At 40.9% G+C, this 26,686-nt stretch overlaps 1 protein-coding gene across 2 annotated transcripts; it reads right to left on the bottom strand.

The window, feature by feature from the left end:
- Nucleotides 1–410: 410 nt before the first annotated feature.
- HAS2 (hyaluronan synthase 2) lies at nt 411–26,686 on the bottom strand. Of its 2 annotated transcripts, none has more exons than XM_040979459.1 (4): nt 26,594–26,686; nt 14,874–15,500; nt 3,686–3,787; nt 411–1,628 (listed from the first exon to the last, which is right to left on the bottom strand). In XM_040979459.1, exons 2-4 carry the CDS (start codon nt 15,498–15,500, stop codon nt 699–701), a joined length of 1,659 nt encoding a protein of 552 aa, XP_040835393.1. In that variant the 5' UTR covers nt 26,594–26,686; the 3' UTR covers nt 411–698. The 2 variants fall into 2 exon arrangements, with proteins under 2 accessions (XP_040835393.1, XP_040835392.1); XM_040979458.1 differs by lacking the exon at nt 26,594–26,686 and adding an exon at nt 24,792–24,997 and having other exon boundaries at nt 525–1,628.

Genomic DNA, 26,686 nt, shown 5'->3' with positions numbered 1-26,686 from the left:
ATTCTTTCTATTATGAAAATCAGTCAACCAAGCTTCACATTTTGGGCAGGTTTTTTTTTAAGTATGGTTTTTTTTTTTCAGAATCTATTTTATTAAAAAATGAAGATCAGGTGTATTTTGGAAGAGAAGTAAAATATAGAATATGCAAAATTTGTCTTAAAAATTGGCATACAAAAATTTAAAACACAGTACAATTATATCAAAATACAGCACAGCCAACGGCCTTTGTAATTTCCTTTGGCATTTCATTTGGCAGAGTTAAAAGAGAAAACACTTCCTAAAAAATTAGCGATCAATCATAACTGTTCATAAGTTAGGCTGTATAGGTTGAAAGAACATTTCCTTGAGTTTCCAAAATCCTTTTCTTCCATGATAACCCACCTAAAGCATGGCTAGTGAGGTATATAGAGCAAAATACTGTCAGGTGGATGCACCGTAGGGAAAAAGTGCATAAACAAGTAATTCCTCCCATTTTCATAGAAATAACAGGTTAAATCTGAGTTTCTTCCTCTTGTTGTTTCATTTTACTTTGGCAGAATCAAAATAAACTCATAGAAACGTCTTTGTTCAAGTCCCAGCAGCACTGATACGTCTCCTTTGGTGGCATCATTTAATGCCACCTAATTGTTCAGCCCCTCGAGGAACTAAGGTGTTGTGTGTGTCTGCGCCTGCGATTGCAAAGATCCATCGACGTAAGATCATACGTCAAGCACCATGTCATACTGTTGTCCCTTCTTCCGCCGACCACACTTATTGATGAGAACCACGTACAGCGTCAAGAGCATGACCCAATAGCATGCATAGACCAACGTTCCAACAATCAGCACTGTTTGTTTGGATTCTGAAAATGGCTTTTTAGATTCCTTATAAATGGTGAAAATCACACCACCCAGGAGAATTGTAAACCAAACTGATACTGGAATGAGTCCTATGAAATTAACAACAATGGTTTTCCTTCCAGATGTGCCCCACCCAGCTTTGTTTATTGTGGCAATTGCAAACATCTTGGCGGGAAGTAAACTTGACATGTATAACACTGAGTAGAGGGACATGAAGACCATGACGATATTTCCTCTAAGGCAACTGGCAAAAGATGATTTTATGAGACCAACTAGCTGGACAGTTAACAAGAAGAGGAGGATGTTCCAAATTTTACCACGGTAGAAGAGCTGGATTACTGTGGCAATTAGAAAGAATGGGAAGAATCCAGTGATAACGGCTTCGTAGGTCATCCACAAGTGATGTTTATGAAACCACATTGCATTGTAGAGCCACTCTCGGAAGTAGGACTTGCTCCAACGGGTCTGCTGGTTCAACCATCTGAGATATTCTATAGGCGTTTCAGTAAGGCACTTGGATCGAGCTGTGTATTTTGTTGCATAGCCCAGACTCAGCACCCGGTTTGTCAGATGCCTGTCATCGCCAAAGCTACACTGGTTGCCCATAAATTCCTGATTGTACCAGTCTTCCACAAACTCATGCAGTAAGGAGTTCCTGTACATTCCCAGAGGTCCACTAATGCACTGAACACACCCAAAATAAGACTGACAAGCCCTTTCTATATTAAAAGCCATCCAGTATCTCACACTGCTGAGGAAGGAGATCCAGGAATCGTACTTGTTTAAAATCTGCAACAAGATGAAAAACGTGAAAAAGAAAAATGTAAGCTTTACCTAAAAGTACCAAGAAAACATAAGCCTCAATTTTCTACCTGTTGTGAAATTTGTTATTGGGTCTCCATATTTTGACTTGTTTCCTCATTTTGTCATCATTATATTTTGTTTTCTCTGGCTCTCTATTGCTAGATGTGATTGATAATCTAGGTGTATATGTGTGGTTGGGATTCTAGGTATTTTTTATAAGTTTATCATTCCCTCTTCTTTTCTTTTCTTTCTTTCTGTCTTTCTGTCTTTTTTTCTTTCTGTCTTTCTGTCTTTCATTCTTGTCCTGGTTTTTATGCTATAATATTGAGATGGCATCTTTAGGTTTAGTCTTTACTCCATTAATCCTTACCCAGGTACTCTTTTCATGTAATATTTGAGGATTTTGAGTTCAAGTCCTTTTCTGCTGTGGTTAAGTACCAATTTGTCCAGTCCTTAAATGTTAATTTTCCTTCTTCCTCCTGTGCACTCGTTTTGGCAATGCCAGTGACAGAGAATTTGCTCTAGCAAACTTGCAAAATCTAAATCCTAGAATAATGCTTTATATAGATTGCTGAAAATTGTACACTTTTCTTGCAAATATCACTATCTGATTCCTACTGTCTCAATTCTGCTCCATTTTCACCTGAAATTTTCAGGCCATCTTTCATTGCAAGGCTATTTCTTTGTCCTGTACAATGCAATTTAATTGCCTTCATTATCAATATGCATACACAAAATCAGATATATTGCAATTCTACATCTGAACTTTTTGAAGTCAACTTTCTGTGTATTTCTCACTTTTTGCTAAAATCTAACCTCGTGTTTTTATGGAATTTACATATTTTCACATGCTCATTTTTCCATCCTGTGGACTTTGAATGACTTTCACTATTTGCTTCATTAAAATATTTCTCCACTGATTAAATGAAAAGAATGGGATTATTCACATTTAAAAGCCCACTTAACCTTTGCCTTTCTTCCCAGTATAAATTTGAGGTTTTTTTCTGTTGTTTTTCCGGTTGGGACTTTCTCATCAATTATATATTGAGCAGTTTTTAAACACACAGTAGGGGCCAGTGCTGTGGCATAATGGGTTAAGCCTATCCCATATGAACACTGGTTTGAGACACCACTACGCTACTCCTGATCCAACTCTCTGCTAATTTGCCTGAGAGAGCAGTTGAGAACAGCCTGACCACTTGTACCTGGAATCTATATGGGCTAGCTGGCTGCTGGTGCTGGCTTCAGCCAGGCTCAGCCCATGTCATTACAGCCCTCTGGAGGGAACCAGTGAATGGGAAGATCATTTTTTCTCTGTCTCTTTCTCTCCCTGTAACTTGGCTTTTCAAATCACTAAAATCTCATATATATATATGAAATATACTTTATATGTATTTATTTCTATGTAGAGAGAGGGAAGAGAGTAAGATGTATGATCTGTATTCTAGTTCTTTACTCTTTTTTTTTTAAAGATTTATTTATTTTTATTACAAAGTCAGATACAGAGAGAGAGGAGGAGAGACAGAGAGGAGATCTCCCATCTGATGATTCACTCCCCAAAGGGCCGCAATGGCCAGAGCTGAGCCAATACAAAGCCATTAGCCCAGAGCCTCTTCAGGGTCCCCCAGGCAGGTGCAGGGTCCCAAGGGTTTGGGCCGTCCTCAGCTGCCTTCCCAGGCTACAAACAGGGATTTGGATGGGAAGCTGGGCTGCTGGACTTAGAACCAGCACCTATATGGAATCCCAGCATGTGCAAGGCGAGGATTTTAGCTACTAAGCTACCATGCTGGGCCCAGTTCTTTACTTTGAAGTTTTATGTTATCTATAACTCATCAGCTAATATAGACAAGGACTATATCCCAGGACAAAGCTAGGTGATCCTAAACTTTCTCAATAAGATGGGAAAAGTATATTTTCATATTTAATATATCTCTTGTACCCATAAAAATATTCAACATAGAGTTGGTGTGTATCAATATATAATATGAATCAATGAGTAAAAGTATTATTCAATTTGTCTTACACATTAAAAACATAGATACCTGGACATCTCCCCCAACACCTCCGACCATGGGATCTTCTTCCAAAACTTTCACCATCTCCACAGAAGAAGCAGGGTCAAGCATGGTATCTGAATCACAAACCTGAGTGGAAAACCAGAAGAAATTATTTAAAGAAAAGCAAGAACCATAAGCACAATACATGCAGTCAACTGGGGATACGTACTGGATACCATTCAGCTCTTCTCAGGTCCTCATGAAGCAAGTGTCACAGTGTCCCAAAATTTGTCCCAAAACTTTGAGCAACCACAGCTGATTACAAACAGCAAGGCCTTTGTTTATACTCGGTGACATTGCTGGGTGGGCAGCTAAAAGGATGTGCTGGGTGCATCTTATAGGATGTCAGTTTGTCTCAGTTTGCCATCCGTGTACTCAGTTTTGTCAAGGGAAGTCTCATGGCTTAGGTAACACCTCAGTCCTAGGAGAATGCCACGTCAATCTTTTCCTACTGCTTTGCTCTTAATAAGGATTTTAAACAACTTATACCTCAGATGTGAAGAATAAGAACACTCAAACAGTGATCACCCCACCACCATTTCAACATGGTTAACGAAAGGCAGATGACCATTCTCTTCCAGGTGACTGATGGCTCTGGAACAAGCTGTCATTTGGGGAGTACCAAGTGCTCACATAGCCCTTCAGCTTTAAGAGCAATTGTAAATCCCCTTAAGCTTTTCCAGGAATGCCAATCGCCATTCTTAAAAACAACCTGCATGTAAACCAACAAACACATTTATCCATCAGACCAAGATTATGGAAATTAGTCTATACCTGAATATCCCTGAAAGACTTCTCTAACGGAGGCCAAATGGGGTGGAGAGTTAAATAACACTGTTCCTTCCAGCCTAACATATGATTGCATGGAATTATTGATAGACTGAAACAAATGAAAAAAGCCAAAATACCATGTGTGTAATTAATGAAGGTGTTAAAGAGAATAGGGCTTATGTCTCAAGAACCAGGCTTCACAATTATCCCTCCCAGGACTACATGACACACTTAGTCCCAGACAGCATCCAAACGGAGCCAGCCTTCTTCTGCATACGTTATATGCTACTTAACAAGGTAGGACAAATGGCCATCCCATGAGATGTACTGTTCTCTGCTGAACGCAGCAAGAATAGAACAGACAAAATGTGATCAGAATTGACACATGAGGAACCAGTTTGACATCCTCCTCTACTTAATCAATATGAGTGGCAGAGACTATTTGCTGTAGCTTCCATTATTCTGTCATCAAGTCATCAAGTCCCTCTCTGCTAGTTGAATCAAAGAGGAAGCTGATTTATCCCAAAAGTAACTACCTTAGCAGTACTCCCAAATGCTCTGTATGACAGACAGAATGTGGCTGGCCAGTGTTGAATGAAAACACAAACAGAAGCTAGTCAACCCGTAACCGTGTAAAAGCTCATAGTTGAAGTGAACTTCAGATATGCATAAGATGATCTTGCATTGCTACCTAAGAAATCTCAGATGCTGCCGTATTTGTCTCAGTTTCACTAACAGGTTATTATTTTTCCAAAGGATTTTTATGTTAATAAAAATACTGATGTAAATAGCATTTACGATGTAAATAGCGATGCACTACTGGACCTTATAACCTAGAAAGTTGATGGAACATCCTGTCATAGAAGATGGATTTACGTCAACCATTCTCCCCTCCACTGATTTAATGAATTATAACAATTTGGCAGAGAGGTGATTTGGGGGTCTTTTATTTTATTTGACTTAGAAATGTACATTTTTGAATAACTATCAACTTGGAGCTTATTTTTGGAACTCCATGCATTTCAATACAGCCTCTTCTAATTTAAGAAAGGGGCATGAGAACGAACAGTAGACACTGCTGCTTCATAGCAGAAAGTAAGATTTTACTAATGCTTGTGGCTGAATCCAAGCATCCTTTGCCCAGGAGTTTAGACAACTTGATGTGAAGATGATGTTTTGCCTTTCTTAATCCTTCTCTGTCTCTGGTTTGTACAAGGCTAACTTGGCCAGGAGACCTGGAATGACATGTAATGAGGGTAGAGAAAGGTGAAGGCAGAGTCCAACCCACCTTTAGACTCCAACATCCTGAGTTTATGGTCTATTGACTCAAGCTGGAAATGGTAAAACCAGAAAGCTTAAAAAAAAATACCCTAAAACAACAGGAAGGGAGCAATCCAGAATTAGTAGTGAAATAACTGTAGCCTGCTTGTGAGCACAAGCAAAGCCAGGGGAGCTGTCTCTTTGAAGTAACTTGAGCCAGACTTCAGAGGTTCTGCGTATTTAAATTGGGTCCTGCCCCTCCCTGTTTCCAAGGAGCAACCGGCAGAAGACAGGCACAGATTGTTCGCATGGGAGTTGAGATGTGTCACAGGGGAAACGCTCAGAAACCTCTCGGGAGGAGGTTTTAGGTAAAGAAATGTAATACTTTTAAAACAGTTTCTGGATGTTGTTTGGCGGTAGGAAAATGAGTAGAAAAAATGAGTGTCTGTCAGTGTATAAAAGCGTGCGTATTCCCAAACAGCAGTACCAGTCATTTCTCAAGGCACAAAGGCAAAATGGCTCTTCTTGAAATCTCGGCGGTGGGAGCAGATTCCCAGTGGTCCCCTTGCCGAGTAACAACTGTGCAGTTTCATGAATGTTAGCTATTTAGCATTATGCTAGAGTCTGTGCGAGAGAGACAGCAGTTTATGCAGAGCTGAACCTCACATGAGGAAAAATTACTGGAAATGATTTCCATGCAGGAAACAGAACAAATTGAAACATCTTTATGGACACAAAGATTATCACTCTATTTTGCAGAAACCACATGACCACCAGCTAATAATTTATCACTAGGATATATGAAAATGAAGCAAGGCCACCAAATTTTGAAGAAAATGAGTGGAAATGGCAAGACAAAAACATATTGTTGGGAGAGACCAGCCACTTCAGCCTTAACCACAAAATCATCAACTAACAGGCATAAGACAGGCTGTACTCTTCCAGCCAAGATTAACATCCATGTTTTTTTCCCCATCTACAACAGGGTTGGCGGGCCCAGCAGCGTGGCCTAGCAGCTAAAGTCCTTGCCTTGAACGCATCAGAACCCATATGGGTGCCGGTTCTAATCCCAGCAGCTCCACTTCCCATCCAGCTCCCTGCTTGAGGCCTGGGAGAGCAGTTGAGGATGGCCCAAAGACTTGGGACCCTGCACCAGTTTGGGAGACCTGGAAGAAGCTCCTGGATCCTGGCTTTGGGTCAGCACAGCACCGGCCATTGTGGTCATTTAGGGAGTGAATCATCGGACGAAAGATCTTCCTCTCTGTCTCTCCTCCTCTCTGTATATCTGACTTTCCAATAAAAATAAAATAAATCTTTAAAAAATGTTTAATTAAAAATAATAAATAAAAATAAAACAGGGATGGCAAACTAAAGCCTACAGGTCATTAGCAGTCTCACTTGGCTTTGGAAAATATGCTAAGACTGATTTTATATCTTCAAATATAATTAGAAAATCTAAACAAACTTACTATATAATACATAAAATTTTGGGAAATTCAAATTGTATTTATTTTATTGATTTTTTGATTGGCACAGGTTGTTTATACTTATTCCTGAGCACAATGTGCTCTTTGGATTCAGGTATCTAGGGGGTAATGATCACCTTAGGACAGTTTCTACTTTCAGTTCCACAAATAAAGTTTTATTGGAACGTGGCCATATTGGAATGTGGAATCTGTTCATTTACAAATTATCTATGGCTTCTTCCCCCACTCCAACAGCAAAGTTGCGAAACTGCCTGGCCCACAAAAGAGTATTTACTATCTGGCACACTTCCATTTGCCTTCAAAAGTCTGCCCTCTCTGGATTCAGAATAATTCATCATTGGAGGAGGGTTCAGATATCATAAAATAAGAGCAAATTTGAGGCAAAGTGTGCTTGAAATCCCTAATTTTAATTCTATCATTTTAAGTTACTTCATCTTCATAGGATTATTGCAAAAAGAGTAGAATATAATATACGAGATTTTCTTCAATCACATTCTGCCTATTTTAAGAACAAGTGCCCACAGAATCAAGAAAGTTAAATGACAGTTTTCAGATCTGTAGCAGCATCCGCAACCTTGAACAGGACACTTAGCTTCGCCAGGCCACGTTAGTGACGCATCCTGCAGGAAAGCGTACCATTAGCACAACATACAAGTCCTGAACATTTTTATACTCTGTGAGTTAATCTATTCCTGCACTAGCATGGCAAACATTACCATAAACAAATGGCTCAACAGAGAAAAAAAACCTGACAGCATGCATATTCATTCCAAACTGTCTCAATGAGCGCAAAGTTAATTTATTTGTTCTTCCAATTGCCTTCAAACTTGAAATCCATGTCTCAAATGTCAAGTCTCAATATTCTACCTAGGTGTGCTGTTTTCTTCAGGTTGATTGGTGGACACTCATCAGGCCTCCTGTACTATCAGAAGGAATTCATCCCTAGTGTAGTGAGAATAAATCGTAGCTGTTCTCACTCCCTTTGGTTAGGAAACAGATTGCTAACAAGTCCGAGCTCTTGCTGCCATCAACTGTCTTCTATGAGGCTCAAACCTTAACCTTTGCAAGTCACCTTAACCTTGATTTTTCATTTTAATTGGACCCAATGACCTTTTTTTTCCCCCAAAGGCAGATGTAAAGAGAAGAAGATAAAAAGAACGTTCTTTTGTCCACTGGTTCACTCCCCAAATGGCCACAATGGCTGGAGCCAAACCAATCCAAAGCCAGGAGCTAGGTGCATCTTCTGGGTCTCCCATGCAGGTGCAAGCTCCCAATGCTTTGGGCCATCCCTTGACTGCTTTCCCAAGCCACGAACAGGGAGCTAGAAGGGAGGTGGGGTAGCCAGGACACAAACCAGCGTCCATATGAAATCTTGGCACATACAAGGAAAGGATTTTACCCACTAGGCTACCGCTCCAGGCCCAACATTACTCATTTTTAAAGTATGGAATTGATTTTTGGTCCCTGCCACAACTTAAGCACAAAGTAAATGGAAATCTCACACACCTACAACAGATTTCTCTTTAAATAAAAATGGTAAGTGCCAGAATAACAAGAAAAATGTGCAAATAGTTATTTACCAGGAAACAAAAGATGAATTGTTCTTTCTGAAATTCAAACAGCATTAATACTAGAGAAGACATACTCCTGGATGTAAAACAACAAGTTGCATTATGCTTTGAAAACAAACTGAGCTGCATTTCAACCCACCAGTTACCAGTTACATAAACTTGGACTACACCCTTAGATAAACTCCCTAAGAGTTCTTACTTCATCTCCCTAAACTCACATCCCTCAGGTGAAAATTACAGATAATAACATCCATCACATAAGCCTGTTGTAATGGTTAGTTAATGAGATAATATACGCAAAGCACTCACCAATAGATACTTCGCACTAAATGCTCCATATGGAAAAGTCACATATACTTAGAAATAATAAATGCAAACCAGAGGCACAAATTTAGGATGCTAGTCCCAAGAGAAACAGTCTGTTTGACAATTACCTTAAATAAGCTATGACTCACTCTGGAAGAGGGACACCAACGCCTCATCCAATATTGAACAAATTTAAATCAAACAAGTCGAATTCTTGAACCAACAATTCAGAAGTCTCAGGAGTAGTCGATTATTAAGTAAGGAAAGGAAAAGAAGTAATTAGCGAGTATCTTCCAGCTGACAATGATTCATCTATGTCCTAGAGGGTACCCTTGTGGTACAATATGTAAAAGCTCATCACGCAGCAAAGCGTGGGACTCTGTACCCACTGTAGTCACAGAAAGGTCCCTTGCATCTTGACTGAGCAAGTTAATTAGCATAGAAGTTGTTGAATGTGTGACTAATTAAAACAGAAACATAATCTTTTGTTTTGCAAATATATACATGTAAATGACAAATGTTGTTTTTAAATCTAGATTCAAAAGTATTACATTGTTAAAAAAAAGAAAGGAATGCAGATCATTGGTAACTTTTGTGGAACTAAATTCATACAGAAAATAAGGAAACCAAAGAATGGGGACAGAAACATCTCCCTTCACAGCTAGGATATTGCAGACAACTTAGCACGTCTCCTATAGCCAAAAAGAGAATCAAAGGTCTGCAGTGTGTAAATACCAATTACGCATAATTCCTAGGAATTTGTCAAGATTGTGCGATACTTCACTTTTTACAAATCCTGAATTTGCTGTTTGGATGCCTGGATAACTGGAACTTCTCTGTAAGCATGAATATGAATTAAAAATTAGAAAGTGCATTGCAAAATTGATAATCCAACTGAATAAGTGGGAAGCCAAACGTTGCCTTTAATGCCCAAGCCACAAAACAGCCTTATTCCCAGTATTTGGAATTATCACTCAAATGAGTATCAGGAAATTTGCAGTGTTGGCATTTAAATAAAGGCTTAAGGTACAAAATCCAATTTTAGGGAAAAGGGCAGATTAAAAATCTGATTAAGAGAAACATGATAGCAATGATAAATGAGAAGAAAATTCTGATATTTCTTCATTTGATTTTGATCTTACTCCAACAGTTTCAGCACTTTGTTAGAAAGAATAGGGCCTGGTGCAGTAACCCAGGGGGTCAAGTCCTTGCCTTGCAGGTCCTGGGATCCCATATAGGCACCGGTTCATGTCCTGGCAGGCCCATTTCCCATCCAGCTCCTTGCTTGTGGCTGGGAAGGCAGTTGAGGACAGTCCAAAGCCTTGGGACCCTACACCTGTGTGGGAGACCCAGAAGATGCTCCTGGCTCCTGGCTTTGGATTAGCTCAACTGAGGACATTGAGGCCACTTGGGGAGGAAAGATCTTCCTCTCTGTTTCTCCTCCTCTCTGTATATCTGACTTTGTAATAAAAATAAAAATAAATCTTTAAAAAACAGAAAGAAAGAATTACTATATCAGAGAATTACTATATCAGAATTTTAAAAAATGAGTCAGAGCTCAAGAGCATCTTGGAGATAGAGCATCTCTTTTATCAGCTCCACTGAAGATTCACTTGGTCAGGCCCAGGGCAAGGGGACAGGGTCTTGGATTTGGATTTCCTCATTTCAGTGCCTGCTTCATCTTATCCTCCAATGTGAAGAATAGAAAGAAACATGCTCTTCTCAATCTTAACCTAGTCGCTTAGGTTTTCTGCCTGTGTAGAGAAATAGACTTAGTGAAATAGCACATGCCTTCATGGTAGTGACTATGTGAATGCCTTCATGGTAAGGACTATGGCATATATCGCTGCAGCTGAATTACAGAACACTGAAAATCGCTTAGTCTAATACAATCCTAAGTTCCTCTGAGTTTCGGATGTCCACATTGTTACTGATCAATACAGAATCAGTCTCGTCTCATCTGCACCTGTTTCGACATGCATCGTTGAAACACCTATGTGGGACGCACACCAAACCACAAGGCCACTCACACCTAACTAAAGCCAGCTATCCTCTGTGAGTCAGAGAACAGCCTTCTTGGGCTGAGGGACACTAGCAGAACTTCTGCACTGAACTTGGCAGCTAGTGTGAGCAGCTACATCACCAGCACAGGGCACAGAAGTATGAAAAACAGCACTGAGTAGACCGTGAGAGGACAACTGTCTGCAGTGTAAAAATGTAAAGAAGAAAGCAAAACATCACCTTGTTCGACCTCATCTGGAACATGTGTATTGAATGACTAACCATTTTTTTGGACACATGCATGCAGATGGCCACCCGTTTAAAAGAAGTATTGATTTGTGGGTGACAGGCAAGTGTTACTAAGTAAACAAGTGTACAAATGCAGAATCCTTAAGTAACAAGGGACAACAGTATTATTGTATTATTATGAAGACAATGTCCTTTGGTACCCTAGTTAAAAAAAAATCTAGATACCTGGGATGTTGCTATATTGTACTAGGAATAAAATGGCTTCCAATAATCTTCCTTTCTAGAAAAAATGCTCATGTTTATTGTACGTTTTCTGTTTGGGTAGTGCACATTTCAGGGGGTGATTTTTGCTTTTGTCCCAGAGGCTGATGATTATTTAAAGTCACCATAGGCATGTTCAATGAAAAGAAATCCGGATAAGCAATTATACAACCTAGATATCAAAAGGCATTTTGTCTTTTTGACGTGACATGTAGAACTAAACTGGTATGATAAAAGTAAATATAATCCAAAATCCTTTTTAAAATAAAAAAAAGAACATGTGCTTTAGAAGATATTCCTGTTTCTGTCATGTGTTTGTTGCAGGTCATTTTCATTTTGCTCATATGCCTTTCATATTTTGAAAACACACCTCTATAAATATATACTACTTTCACCAATTAAAAAGCCAACATAAATATCACTTTGAACACTGTAAAAGGTTAGCCCTATCATAAGTCAGACCTAGCTAGGAGAGAATCATGTCCTTTATTTTTGCAAAGAAAACAAACTGAAGAAAATAAATTGAATCTTGGAAATCCTTCCCTACTCCCCTCTTTTGCTTTTCGCTTCCTTCATCTTCCTTTCTTGCTCTCTCACTTTTCTGCACATCTGTATTTTCTAACAGCAGCCACCTGCACCATTAGACACATTTGTTCCCACCCTGGCTTTCCCTTAGATGGAGGCCTCACTGGGGAGTCATATCGGCACATTTGAACAGTTACCAAATCAAGATTAGAGTTGGAAGAGAAAGCCAGAAATCAAAGCTAAGACAGATGGAAGGGAGATGGCAACTCATAAAGCCTGTTCTATAGGAAATAAAATGAACTTAGGTAATCTTCAAATGGTGCAAGCAGATGAGAGCAAAGCTGATGGCATGCAGGACCAGCATTTTGATATTTTCTTCAGTAGGAGGCAAGGTCATCTGTTACTAGTTAAGCAGGGAGGAGTTTGGACATGGTACTGGGAAGAAAGAGATGGTATGAAATAATAGGTCATGAGAGCAACAAGCAAGACACTCAAGACCCAGAGGGGGTGGACAGAAGAGCTAATGAGCATCAGGAAGCCAGCTCCAACTGGGAATCAGTGTTTAGTTAACCACAGTTAAACTAAACAATATTCTCCAGCAAGTGTGAGGACAGAGCATCAATGTTATCGCTGTTTCCTCTGGAGTGTAGCACCTGGACCCTGCATCTTCCTTCCCTGTCTTTCCTGAAAATCACATCACATCACATGGAATCCTTGACTTTCTACGGCTATTGTTTTGAAGCTCTTGTACCCTAGCCGACCCAGAATAGAAGATGAGAGGATGGGGTTATGGCAGTAGGGAACTACCGGTTTCAAGATGCAAAAAGCTTTTCACTCTTGTATGAATGCTTGGAACTGGCTGCATCTCGTGAAAGCATTCAGACCTAGTTCAGACCTTCTGCTCAGGCCATTCTATCTGCTGACTTCAGCCTTGAGACAGTGAAGTTTCCTTGTCTTGTTAGGCCTCTAGCAGCAAGCTACTCTAGGATTGCACAGTTTTCATTATTTTTCCTGGAGAAGCATTGCATAAAGTTGTCAAGGATACAAACAAAACTCAAAACAAGAAGTTTAGTAAAAGGAAGCTTGAGGAGCAGGTTGAACAAAAGAAGAAAGAAGAGGCCATTCGGTGGTATATTGATTACACCTGACAAAGGTGGCCACTATTTTAACTAGAGTTGAAGGCAAAATATCAAATTTGATGTTTTCTTATGTTAAATCAATAGCTTCACTCTTCCTATCATCTATAAATTCTCTAGGCATCTCTTCTTTTAAAAATGTCCAGGCCAGATTACTACTATAGAAATCCCACAGGCCAGATATCACTGAAAGAACCTTAACCGTGAGAGTTCTACCACTGAAAAATTAGGAGAAAGTTAAGAAAGAAATTCTATCTACTCCCTTGAAGTGAAGTTAACATGTAGATGGCTACCAATGAAGACATGTCTCAAAACTCTTCAAAGAGTAATTGGAACGAACGGTGGCAATTAACAGCTGCTTTTATTTTTTGACTGAGGAATTGGTAGCCACATAGTAAATAATATTAACAGTAAAAGTTATAATCATCCCAACAATACTATAATATTTGCTAAACATTTTGAATGTTGCATATGTGATTTGAAATAATTACCTGAAGCTGTGTATGAGATCGCCTTATCCTGTTCAGAAAACTGACATTCAGGGAGATGGTCTTGCTCCAAACCAACCAGCTAATAATTCCTGTGATTAGAATCTTATTCATTTAACTCAAAAGCCAGTGTCCATTCCCATCTACTTACAAGGAGACACACTAAGCATGACTTCATGGCAATAAACGCCCCAGGAGAATAGGATGGGTCTTCTGAAAACCAACATTTCACTTGTCAGAGGCAGATTTTCCCAACGAATTTCTTAAACCATGAAGTTCTCCTTTCCTGATATCATTAAAACCAAAAGTTAACTAAACTCTCTGCAGAAAATTAGAGCTGGGAAACTCACAGTCCCTTTCAATGTTCTACAGAGAAAAAAAAGCTGCTTCCATGAGAACTAGGAGAGGAAAAACCCTATGGTGAGCTGTCACTGAACTAATGAGAGACACAGCCTGTCTAATTTTCATGCGAGCAAACACCATCACAAATGCTTTCAAAGGTCAAGTTGCAGTGAGTGAGGTAATTCTGTTTGGAGAGTGAAATAAACATCACTTTGGTTTTGCTCATTTTTTTTCCTTTTCATTTCTCTCTCTCTCTCTCTCGCTCTCACTCTCCCTCTCTCAGTATCTAATTTCTTGCTCTTTAGAGTCAGAAGTTTTCACATCATTCCTATTTTGCCCAGCCCCTGTGAAAAACATGTTATAGCCTTTCCCTCGGATTTTCTCAAGACCTTTCTGCTCAAGCACACCCTATTTTCTTACGAAGCTGGAGACTTTGAGAGGGTGGAGAATGATGTGGGATTTAATTTGGCAGAACTACAAGGGCAGAAAAGGTGAGGGGGTAAGGAGGAAGTTAAGGAAGGGGTCTCCTGTTAAAATAATCTCGATCTCTAACCAATTTCACAAGGACAGCATTTTTGTAGATTGAACAGTTTTACAAGGTTTTTTTTCTCTCTCTCTTTCAAAATATTCTTTCAACAGTCACGCTGTTTTCAGATGAACTGAAAGAGGTAGTGTGTTCAGAAGGGACAAGGATGGGCTATAGAATATGACTGGAGAGATACAAAAGCTTCTTTATGTAAATGTATGTTTGCCCTGGCAGGAATTTGGAGACGTACCTGCACATAATCCACACTTCGTCCCAATGCTCTGAAGGCTGTGTACATGACTTCTCTTTTTCCACCCCACTTCTGCATGATGCACACACTTTTGTTGGACAGGACCAATTGGGTTACATGTTGAGAGCTTTCTTTATGTGACTCATCCGTCTCCCCAGGCCCCTTTTCGTGGAAGTTGTTCTTCCAGATGTAAGTGGCTGATGTTTCCCTGCCCATGATTTCACTGAAGATGTCCATCATGTAAACATCATCTTCGGAGTTCCCATCAATGACCATGACGACCTTAATCCCAGGGTAGGTCAGCCTTTTCACAGATTGTAAACATTTCCTTAAGTAGTCTGGGTCTTCTTGGTAGGCAGCGATGCAAAGAGCAACTGTTTTGTTCAGCTTAATGGGGGTTTCTAGGGACTTTTTCATTTTTCGATGCTCCAAAAAGGCAAACAGGCTTTGGATGATGAGGTGTGATGCTAAAAAGGCACCATACAGTCCAAAGGAGAAATAATAATTATCCGTTTGGATAAACTGGTAGCCAACAATATAAGCAGCTGTGATTCCCAAAAGGAGAGAGACTCCAAAAAGTGTGGTTCCAATTATTCTCAGGATACATATAAATCTCTCACAATGCATCTGTAACAGAATCAAACAATACTCCTGGTTAACCACATCGGTTATCTACATGGTTTTCTAGATAGGGCTTATGGCTAGACACATTGGGGAAGCTGTTAATATCCATTTCTTTATTTATAAACGTGGATGTACACATCTTCTGGTAGAGTTCACACAGTCTCATTCAAGACGCATATGCCAGTGCAAGGTACTGCTGAAATCCACAGCATACTCATAAAAACCTAGATGTACTGCTGTCAGAATGATGGGTTGGTTGTCTAAGGCTGCACTCTGTACAGGGTCATAGATAGGTATAGAGTCTACAGTTCTGAAAACCCACAGTAATCTTCCTTCTCCCACAATGTTTTCCCTGTCTCACTACTGACCAGTGAAAAATCCACAGGAGATTCGACTAAATTTCTTGTATGCAATTTCAATTCATCTGCACTGCCAAACCTTCCATTTAGACCCTTACAATGCAGATGACTGGTGATGGATTTCAGGAGAATCAGCTATAGGACTAGCTCGTCAACTAGTTGTGTGACATTGAGTGAATGAACTTACTTTTCTGAGGCTTAATTGCGTTTTTAAAAATCTGTTAAATGAGAGAATCTGCGGCCTGATTATATTCTGTAATCAAAGTCCCCCTTTGATAGTTAAAATTCTTTACACATGAGAACAGGTATTCATCAAAGCCCTTGTACTTCCGATTTACACTCCTGTCTTCCTTATCCTCCATCACCACAGGTTTAGATCCTGGGAACTAGGAACCCTTTTGGAACAAAGTAATCACATAATAATTTCGTCAGATTTAATCAGTTAAAAAGTCACAATATTGAATTTTGGCATGCTACTGACAACACTTGAGCTGAAAGAGCTTTTAACTCTTGATCACCAATTTTGAACTCACATCCAAATTTTTCTGCTATCTCTGGAGTAAAGTTTTGAACAAATTAAAAACAAAATTTGTTTCTGTTTTTCTCAAGGCACTTCCAGTGCTGAGAACTGAAAGGCCACCTGGTAATCATTTTTTTATTTATTTTATTTTTTCCCTGAAGTTTTATTTTTCTCCTCTTTCAAGAATAAAATACCATAAGGGACATAATTGGCATAAGCACAATGCGTCCCTATCTATGGCCATTTGTCTCAACTTGGAAATATTGTTATATTTATATATAATTTGTACTTAATCCTTTCTTAATCCAACTAATTTTCAAAACTCAATAGTTTTAACCTAAATGGAAACTTTGGTTAACCAATCAACTCTGCAAAACATCTTGCTTGATGTTCTGTTTATATTTTCCTAACCACATCAAAACTTAGAACTGAATGTTCACATAGAACCTATTATCATGGTGGTGGCTAAGAGGATGGGAGGGTCACAGAGGCCAGTTGCTGAGCTCCAGGAGGCGTTGTTCACACGGACACCTTCCTCACCCTGTAGCCAGCCATTGTGGTAGGCCTGAGCAACTGCACAATGAACTTCTAGGCAACCTTAGTGTGACTGCTCCTTTCTGAGCATGGACTGCATGCAACAGCCATGGCACAAAAGCCTTGGAAAGCCTGTATCACAGTACTTCTGGTAGGGTCTTTGAAGACAGAAGGGATGACGTGATAATCTCTCTCCTCCACAGGCTTGTCCTAGGTAGCAACAAGTTGTAGGGGATTATAGTACCCCAAGAGAGGGAGGTTCATCCTTCAGCTACCCTACAAAAGACAGCAACTCAATAATCATAGTTATTTGTCTTAGATTCTTATTTTAACAGGAAGCAATTTCTGAATTTTTGCTTGTTTAACGTGGTTTTCATCTAAGTTCTCTAGACAAATATGACAGCATTGATGCAAAGCAGCCTGGAAACCAGAATTCCATCCTGGGAATGTTATTTTGTTTTGTTGAATGGAGATTGTCACACCTATCAAAAAACTTTGAGATGGCTGTGGTGAGAACAGTGAACTAATATTGTGAAAGTGCTTTTGTGACATGCAATATCAGCTAATTAGGTAACTAAAAAAAATGTGCGCCCTCTTTTTAGCAGCAATGTAGGATCGCATAGAAGTAACATGGGAGCTTGATACAAGTAACTATAACACACATAGAAAAATCAACTTCTGTGAAACAGTGAAATGGTGAGTTTTAAGCAAAAGGCAAGCAAGCACATCAACTCCTGTTAATGAACACAGCTGACGGGATACTGAAAATCCCCACCGGGTACATTAACCAGTGCCTTAAGGTGCTTGGAGCACCAGACTTGGAACTTGCCATTTCCAAAATATGAGTCATTCTCACAAGAGTGAAAGATTTCAAGGGGACTAAAACACTTTGTAGGGAAAAGCTAAAGTGTGTGGTTAGTCTGTATTTAAAAATCACCACAGCCAGAAGAAGAAAAGCCCACTATTCTTTTCCATTATTCACATTTTCCTTGCTTTTATCAGCACACATGGACACAGAGCGTTCACATAGCATCTGCTGGCCACAGCTGAAGTGGGAACACCCTCTTACATCATAGGAGTCTACAGAATGTCCTTTTCAAGCCTGAGAAAAGTTACTAGCAAACTGCTACAACATGGCTAGAACGGAGCCTTTATGTTCTGCAAGATAAGTTGCCCAGCGTGACACATGCCATGTCTCAGTGGAGGCTAAAGGGCAAAAGGCACATTTTGGAGCCAGCTCTGCAGAGGGAATATGCTGATCTCAGGGAGTGACACACAGGATGCGTTCTGTATAATTTCCCCAAGGCGGTTTCACAGATATGGGCACCATATGTGTTAGGCTCTCAGAAACAATCCCCAATTCAAACACTGTTGCGTAAGCATACTCCTAGTCAGACGCAAGGCTTTATGGAGAAATTAGACAATAGGATTGGTGAATCTTGGTTTACTACCAGTTGGAAAAATGATTTTAAAATCTACATTGTATAAATATTTAAAACATAAAATTTGAATTCACTTTGCCCAGTGACAGGCATCAGCTCAATAATTGACTCATAAATTGTGATTGGGCTTGCTATCAAGTATTTACTGCTACTCTCCACAGAATTCTAGGCCAGGCCAAGTATGGGATGGTCTAATAGTCTATAATTTAGTCTCCACAAAGTCAATAGATAACTATTTATTATACACACACACACGTAAAGTGTATTTTTAATCTACTCCTACCAGTGTGACTCAGGCCATAAAATATTACCTGGGTCATCATTGATACTTAGTAAATATTTGCTGACCAAACAAATGAACGTAAACTTATTCATCATTTTCACAGTTATCTAATAGTCAGTGACATTTTGTGGTATCAACCACTGTACCATACTGTGGTACCAAGCAGATTAGTAAATCATGGATCATTTGTGAAGTTTCAGTTAGTGAAGTCAGTTTGTTTGGTTCAATAGCATGAAGCTGGCATTGTGGCACCTGAAATGCTGCTGTACCAAATGGGTGCCAGTTCCCGTCCCAACTGTCATGCAGCTCCCTGTCAATGACCTAAGAAGGGCAGCAGAGGATGGCTTAAGTGCTTAGGTTCCTGCCAACCACATGGGAGACGTGGGGATAACTCCAACTTCCTGACTTAGGCTTGACCCAACCCCAGCTATGGCAGCTATTTAGAGAGTAGACCAGAATATGGAAGATCTCTGTCTCTCGCTCTCTCTTCAAGTAAACAAATACATCTTTAAAAATATCAAGGTCTTATGGAATCTTAATAACTTTGGTTGGTAAATGTATTATAAGTCTCATAACTTATGCATGCGCCAAGAATCTAAGTGTTTGGAATTTGCACACTTAGGTTATTCATCCAAAGCCATAAAATTAGGAGTATGACCCACACAGCCTAAGAACAAGTAATTATTCTCAATAAGTGTTTATGAATTTACTGTTTTCATCTACTTGGAAGGCAGAGTGAGAGATTTGCTGAATAGTTTTCATCCTCATGACAAAACGGATAGCATCCTTTTGTCTCTGGATAATAAAACTGTATTACATAAGATAACATCTGGAAGGAACTTTGAAATAATGTCTCTGTGAGTATGAAAAATGGGAAGTGGCTCTCACTCAGGTGGGCAGCCAATTCCCAGAGATTTCTGGCTCATATACCATCTTAGGTAGGTAATGCTTATCAGATATCAGAAGTTAAGTACTTAGTGGTTCTGCCCATGCAATGGTAATTTTCATTTTAATGCCATCATGCAAAAATCCACTTTCAACATAGGAAATGCACTACTACTTCATGTGCAGAGATCAAGTCTTGTTCTCTGCTCTCTATCAGGCATGGGACTCTAGGTCATTCATTGTGCACCAGAGCCTGTTCTTCCCCTTGATCTCATATTAAACAGACAGCAAAACATTGAAGAACAACAGCTTTTCTCTTTGCCCTACAGCAGTGGTGAGGACTCAGCGGTCATTGTTTTCATAAAGTGCTTCTTTTATATTGCATCTGGGGAAAGCTTTAAGAGGTGAGATGACCTTTTCTTAGAGGTCTGAGCATCCGCTTCTTTTTAAAGTTGCTTTTCCGCTCTTTCCTCTCTTTACCCCATCACACAATTCTTCCCTTCCATTTCTAGATTTTTAAGTAGCATTTCAGCCTACTATTTTGCCATAGGAACTTGTGTATCTCAATGACTTCTGCCCTGTACCTAAAACAGGGCTCTGGTTATAATAGACACTTACTATAGGTTAAATTATTCATAAATCTATTCAGACCTGGGCAGTCAAGCAGACTGCTCAATGTAGGCCCCACCCCTCTTCTCAATAACAGGGGCAGTAAAAGTATGTTGAGAGCCAAGCAAGCAACTGCCAATCCAACAGCTTTCTCCTTTCTTTTTCTTTTACTTAACCAGCTGCAAATTTGTTCCTCAGATGTCTAAAATTTACATCTGTGAGGATTTCCAGGCCAGCTCTAGGAGACCTTTGGATAGGAGGAAAGGCAGGTCATCCCCAAGAACATCTGCAGCAATTGGACAATTTTATGATTCAGAGGTTAAATGTTGGACCTGATGGATAAGGAGATTATTCTTACCAATCTGAACTATAGCACTCCGCGAGCACAGATTTTCTGTTAACCGATGTAGTACTTTGCATTTGGGGTCTAAAGATTTGGGTACATGTGCATGTGTCCTGTTTCTTCAATGGGAGAGACTGTGGTACCAACCAGATTAGTAAAAGTCAGACAACTATCCTTAAAATTGTAATCTGTCATTTACTATCTACTCCGGAGAACTCAGCCTCAGAACCAGACTGGTTTGGCACAACATCTTCATCATTCTTTTAAATGATAGGATGTAATACTTGCTATCAATTTCATCATTATAAGGTGGGGCTCATCATATAGACTCACAGAACAAAGTACTAGATTATAAGAAGAAACTCATTTAAGTATCTAAAAAGAAATGATCAACAATTAGGTTTCAATTATGTTAGCTTTCTGCTAATAATTAACCTGAGTCTCCTTTCTTTTAATTCCTTGTTCCTAAATTAGCAATTAGAAACTATAGTGAGGTAGGAATCAGAGTTATGGATTGTAGTCCAAATTCTGCTTTGTATTAGCTGAGATCAAATAATCACTTGTGAATGTTATAATTAAGTCATTTGCTCATGGGCAGTATAATTAACACATAACTTTGAACGTTAAGAACCTTAGGTGTAAAATTATGACTTTTAATAACTTTCATGTTCATGCATTCATACTTGAGTATCTGTGAAAGGCATGAACGTGTGTTTCATGACATGTCCCATTGCCAAGGCTCTTCATCATAGTCACAGATGAGAGCACATTCTGGATTCCTCATTTGCAACATGAGAACCATACATTTCCGCACGGTTACTGCGACTTGAAAGGAAAGCAAAAGTGAATATATGACTCAGCATACAAAATGATACATGTGCATAATCAGTGATTGCTATCATTGTCATTGTTGCCAGACAATATTTTATCTGAAAGCAAGAATAATTTAAGACAGAAATCACACTTGTTTCTTTTCCCTGCCATCTTCTTTAGCCAATATTTAAACACAGAAAAACACAAAGAATGATAGGAGATACTTAAAGACAGCAATCCAGGGTCAGATAGAATAAACAGCAGAGCTCATTTCTGAATATAGACTTTCTTTACTTGTAACTCACATTGTGATATGTAGAATAGAACCGATAATGTTAATACAAACCAGCCATGCTCTCAAGGAGTGTGGGTGCTGGATTGCCTCTGATAAGACACTCCAAGATTATAGCTATCTGCCCAATAATGGTGAGCTAGGAAGGCATTTTGAGCAAAATGTTGAAAATTAATGATTCCAAAACTTTGTTGTATACAGCAGTTACTATTGAATCTGAAAAATACAGACTTGTGGCTCCCATAACACACTGAGTTCACTGACAGTGTGTGTGGCCAAGGCAATGCAAGTTTTAAAATTTCCTCTGGAGATCCTAATCTAGTCTAATGCAACAAAGCCTGGCAACCACTGGCTTAACATCCTGTTACCTCAACTGCATTGCTACACTTTCTTATATATATTTCCTCTGCTACTGTGATCAGTTAGAAATCTGAAATAGAAGTGCCCACTTTAAATCCCCTAGTAGTCACATCAGTGCACATAAACACAGAACCCCAAGCTATTCTCCCTTTCTGGCTTTGAACTCTGCCCTTCTCCTGCTGAGTCCCATGGCAGTCATCCTAGAAGGGACTTGGAGCCATGCTGGTAAGATTAGGACATGGGACTTTTAAAAGCCTTACCATACAAGTGGTGTCTGGATCCCAAGTTGTAGTTTCAAATTTCTCTTCCATTTTTCATCACTATTAACCAGTAACTCCTTGGGTGTCAATTTTCCCAACTGCTCTTCTAATTCTTGAGCATCACCATCTCAAACTTAGTTTGCAGGAAAGGATTAAATTACAAAAGGACTGGACATAGAATGCTCGTTCTGGACATAACTGCATTGGCTGTTAAGAACTATCTACAGAGGTCAAAGTTCTATGTAGCCAAATACAGCAAGAATGGCAAATCACATCATGAAATTGTTTTTATCTTTCCCAGAGGTGCAATATTCAAGAATTATTTAAATTCCATCAACAACTTTTACTGACCCTGACTTAGTTTTTCTGAGTTTTCTTACTAAAACTTTCTTTGCTATTGAGGAATAGATGCAGTGTATGTAATGTGGCTAGATTGGTGCCAGAAAAAAACTAGACATGTTAGAAGCAATACTTATCATTTCTCACATATCATCATGTAGACATAAGTTAACTCCATTAGTTAGATGCAATAGCGATGTATTCAGCCATCAGACATGCATTAATAAACTTTAATTAAATAAAATATGTCACAGAGTGACCTTATTTATTTGATTCATATATCACGAGCATACCCCTAAACTGTAGACAAAGCAGTACATAGGTAAGCTTCACATACATAACACAAAAGGTACAATAATATAAGTGGAATGATATTTATTATATATTAACTCCAGTTAGAGGGGAAGGGATTAAAAACAAAAGGACTAGACTGTTGTAACTACATAGTGGAAATCAGTGGCAGGGGAGGGGACAAGGGGAAGGGACAGGGAAAAAGCCCAGAGTCTATAGAACTGTATCATAAAATAACAGAATAAATAAATTTAATATTAAAAAAAAGTTGCAGTGAAATAAGTGGTTTTTCTATAGAGGGAGATGTGACATGCCAGTTGACATGCCAGCTGCATCAGGGCTGTCTTTGTAACCTATTGGAGGAATACAGCCGGGTGTGCATAGCTGAAAATAATCCAGGTGACAACGTGAGATTTATGTTCTGCTCTGCCATTGTGTGAACTCATTGTTTGCATTTCATACCACTTGGGAAGTTAATAATGTAACAAAGCACTTGATCTTAAATTTCAAATGTTAACTGTGTTACGTAACTTTGCCGACCAGGGTGGCCACTTTGATGCATGGACAAAGGGCTTTCTCCCACAGTACAAGGAACATGAAATGATTGCATCAGCAAAATATATATGCTTAAATACTCAAGAAAATATTGTAAAATAAATCCTTTCCATCTTGTGTGTAAAAATACTTACAGTGTTCAATATCAGAGTGCTCTATTCAACAGACCTAGCCAGAATGGTCAGCTCCAAACTAACTTGCTCACTGATAATAGTTTCTTCCTCATTTCTTACATGATTCTTACTTTCCAGAAAGGTCCCTATCACCCTTCCTTTGTGGAGAGCGACACTCAAATTTCATTCTAGTCATCTATGCATGTTTATAAGCTGTAGAGATTCTTTTTTTTTGGCAATGTAAGAATTAAGTGCTATGTACACCATATGGAACTCAGAATGCGTATTTCAACAGCTCTCTACATTTCTTCACGCATCTAAATCAAGCAACACACAGCAAAAGCAGAATAGGAAGGATGAGAGTCTACTTTCAATGTGTTAACACAGAAATGTCCAGCTGGTATTGAGAGATCCACGGAGACTTCACAAGGTTTGTGAAAAACAGAGCAAAGGGTGAAGATTGGGCCTGCTTGGTAAGCTGAAATGTAAGACTCTTCCAGTCCAACTCAGAATCCGTGGGAGCCAGTGGGAATGATGGGGTCCAGCGTCTGCTTTGCCACCCACACAGGACACCCAGATTGCATTTGTAGCTCCTGGCTCTGGGGAAATCGACCTCATTTGCCTCAACTCCAGCCCCAGCTACAGGAGGCAATTGAGCCCACAGATGAACCAATGGATGACAGCTAATATGTTCTTTCTTTCTCTCCCCCATAAATAAATAAGCAAATAAATAAATAACAGTTTAAGTAAGTTCATTCATTGGAATTTTTAAAAACTCCATGCATTATTTTTATATGCATTTTCCACGAATGCTTTCAACTTCCCTTGACAGTCCGAGCGCCACAGAGGCACGCATAAGATAACACACACTTCACGGGAGGTACTATACAGTGCTCAACGTTCATGGAAAATGCAAAGGAGTCGCCAAGCTACAAGGACAACTTCCGGTGGCGTATGACAGGGATTCAGAAGATGACACCTCCGCTGTACAAGTAAACTAAGGAATGAGTCAGCCTTCACATACCGGAAGGAAAGAAGAAAAAGTTTTCACTGTAAGAGTTTTTTTATAACCCAATTCTGCAGCACAACTTAAAACTTCACCTACAAATAGGTTGGTAGCAATGGGTATTTATCTCAGACTCAGATTGATAGAAACAACATATTTAGATTTCAAACTTGCTATCATTCATTTGAATGCGTTAACCACTGAAAACTTCTTAAAATTATTATTACATATATATGTATATATATATATATTTTTTTTTTACAAAAATCGTAGTCCGACTCAACACCTACAGAATTCCACGATCACCTGGCTGCATCGCAGAGAGAAATCTCAGCCAAGGCAGTGAAGTCCCGCCGCCTCTCACCCGCCTTCTTGCTCCTCCAGCAAAGCACATCTACTCACTTCCCTCACTTTACTCTGACACTGAGCTCCAAGTCGGTATATTATCAAGCCTCCCCGCGCAGCCAATCGGGGTTTCCCGATCTATTGCATCATGCCTCCCCCTGTCTGTTGCGTCAAAGGCAAGCCCAGCCCTGGCACACCACGTGGTTTGCAAGATTACAACCTCAGCCCCACAGCTGTCCCAGTCTGAGAGCCAGCCTGCAGCAACGGTCCTGATGGGTGGGGACTGGGCAGGGAGGAGCTGGCAGGGGCTTTTCCCATCCCTGGGGAGCGCGGCTGGCTAGCTGTATCCGGAGTCCAGGTGCTAGCGCGGGTGTTTGGCGGGGTGAAGGAGTGGCACTGGTGAAAATTGGCACCGGAGGCTGTGTAACCGGACCCGGGTCTTGTAAGCCCTCCTCCCCAGACACCGCCTCTCTCTGCTCCCATCCCCTTTCCAGCCTTAATTATCTTTTCAGCACCGTTTTTCCTCAGCTGCATTTCCAGGGCCAGGAAAAAAAAAAGAAAGAAAGAAAAAAAAAAAAAAAACCTCCCGTTCTCACCCTCACACAGACGCTCCTTTCAAACCTGCCCGCCCGTTTGCGGGGACCTAGGTCGGAGCCCTGGCGCGCGCCCTGGGCGGGAACCAGACAGACCAATTCCGCCCAAGGTGTGGAAGATGCAGCCTGCCTCAGCCCCTGACCTCTCTCCTCCCGCTGTCCCGGCTCCTGCGGGCCCTTCGCCCTCGCCCCGTGTTTAAGATGGAGCCCCTCACTCTCCACCGGACGGTGGCCCCGCCGCCCTGGGGGGAGCCGCGCCAGCTTGCGCTGTGCCACGTTGGAACTGGCTCCGGGGCAGCTCGGCCGCCCGAGCGCGCCGCGCGGTCCCCACGCACGCCCTGCCCCGGGGCGCCGGCGCTGGAGCCCAGGGATGCGCGCTCAGCCCTCCAGTGCCACCGCGGGGCTGTAGGCACCCCTGGCACGAGTGAAGGCTGGAAGGCTCGCGCGCGGAGCCGAGCTGAGCCCAGACAGAGCCAGCCTGACACTTTAACCGGGTGCGGGGAGTGCCAAGGAGAGGGGGAGGCCCGGGGCAGGGGGGAGTGGCCGAGCGAGGCTGGTAGCTGCACGAAGTTGGTGGAGGACCCTTGGAGCTCAGACGACCAGATCGCTTAACCCTTTGAAGTCCAAGCAAGAAGCAAGCTTCTCACGGAAAAGTAAAATAAGCCGGGCTGTCCCCGGCTGTCCCACTCCCTTTCCAGTTTGCATGGGGCGGGGGAGGAGTAGGGACCAGAGGGAAGAAGGGTGGGAAGAAGGGGAAAGAGGTTGTCTGTGTAGAACGGATTAACCTTTCACAGGGCGATCCTTGTTTCCTAACTCGGTAGCCCCCGTGGCGCTCCGAAAGATGCAGAATGGAAAAGTACACCTCGGGACGCGCCGCTCTTTCCCTGCCTAGCGGGCACCTGGTCCCCGCAAAGCGGCGGGTTTCTGGCGAGAGCCGTGGGGATGGGCCGGGACAGGGGACAGGCCAAGCGCCGCTCAGCCTTATCGGAGTCTGAAAGAAGTCCCCAGGGCCACTCTGGCACAGTTTCAGACCTCCAACTTTCCGGTCGGAGGCGACTTCATTTTGCGAGCACTTAGGTGAATGCTGCGTTCTTGGCGCTCCGTGGCCTGAGGACCTTCCCTGTTCGGGACCGCGCGCCTGGGGGACAACGTACCTTGTTCAGCTTTCGGTCATAAATTCGTCCTCAGCCTGTCTGTGTGGTCCCGGAGGGTCGGTGGGGGAGGGCAGCGTCCAAAATTGAGGTAAT

This window comes from Ochotona curzoniae, unplaced genomic scaffold (assembly GCF_017591425.1).
Source record: "Ochotona curzoniae isolate NIBS_2020 unplaced genomic scaffold, NIBS_Ocur_1.0 contig_3190, whole genome shotgun sequence".
Taxonomy (NCBI): Eukaryota; Metazoa; Chordata; class Mammalia; order Lagomorpha; family Ochotonidae; genus Ochotona; species Ochotona curzoniae.
This window is presented reverse-complemented; position numbering and strand designations above follow the sequence as displayed.

Excerpts from the sequence above, each read along its gene's own strand:
- HAS2 (XM_040979459.1), bottom strand. The coding sequence starts at position 15,500 with ATGCATTGTGAGAGATTTATATGTATCCTGAGAATAATTGGAACCACA. Across the intron at positions 3,788-14,873 it reads GAAGTGTGGATTATGTGCAG|GTTTGTGATTCAGATACCAT; the intron begins GTACGTCTCCAA and ends TTTTCCACTCAG. Across the intron at positions 1,629-3,685 it reads GTGTTGGGGGAGATGTCCAG|ATTTTAAACAAGTACGATTC; the intron begins GTATCTATGTTT and ends ATCTTGTTGCAG.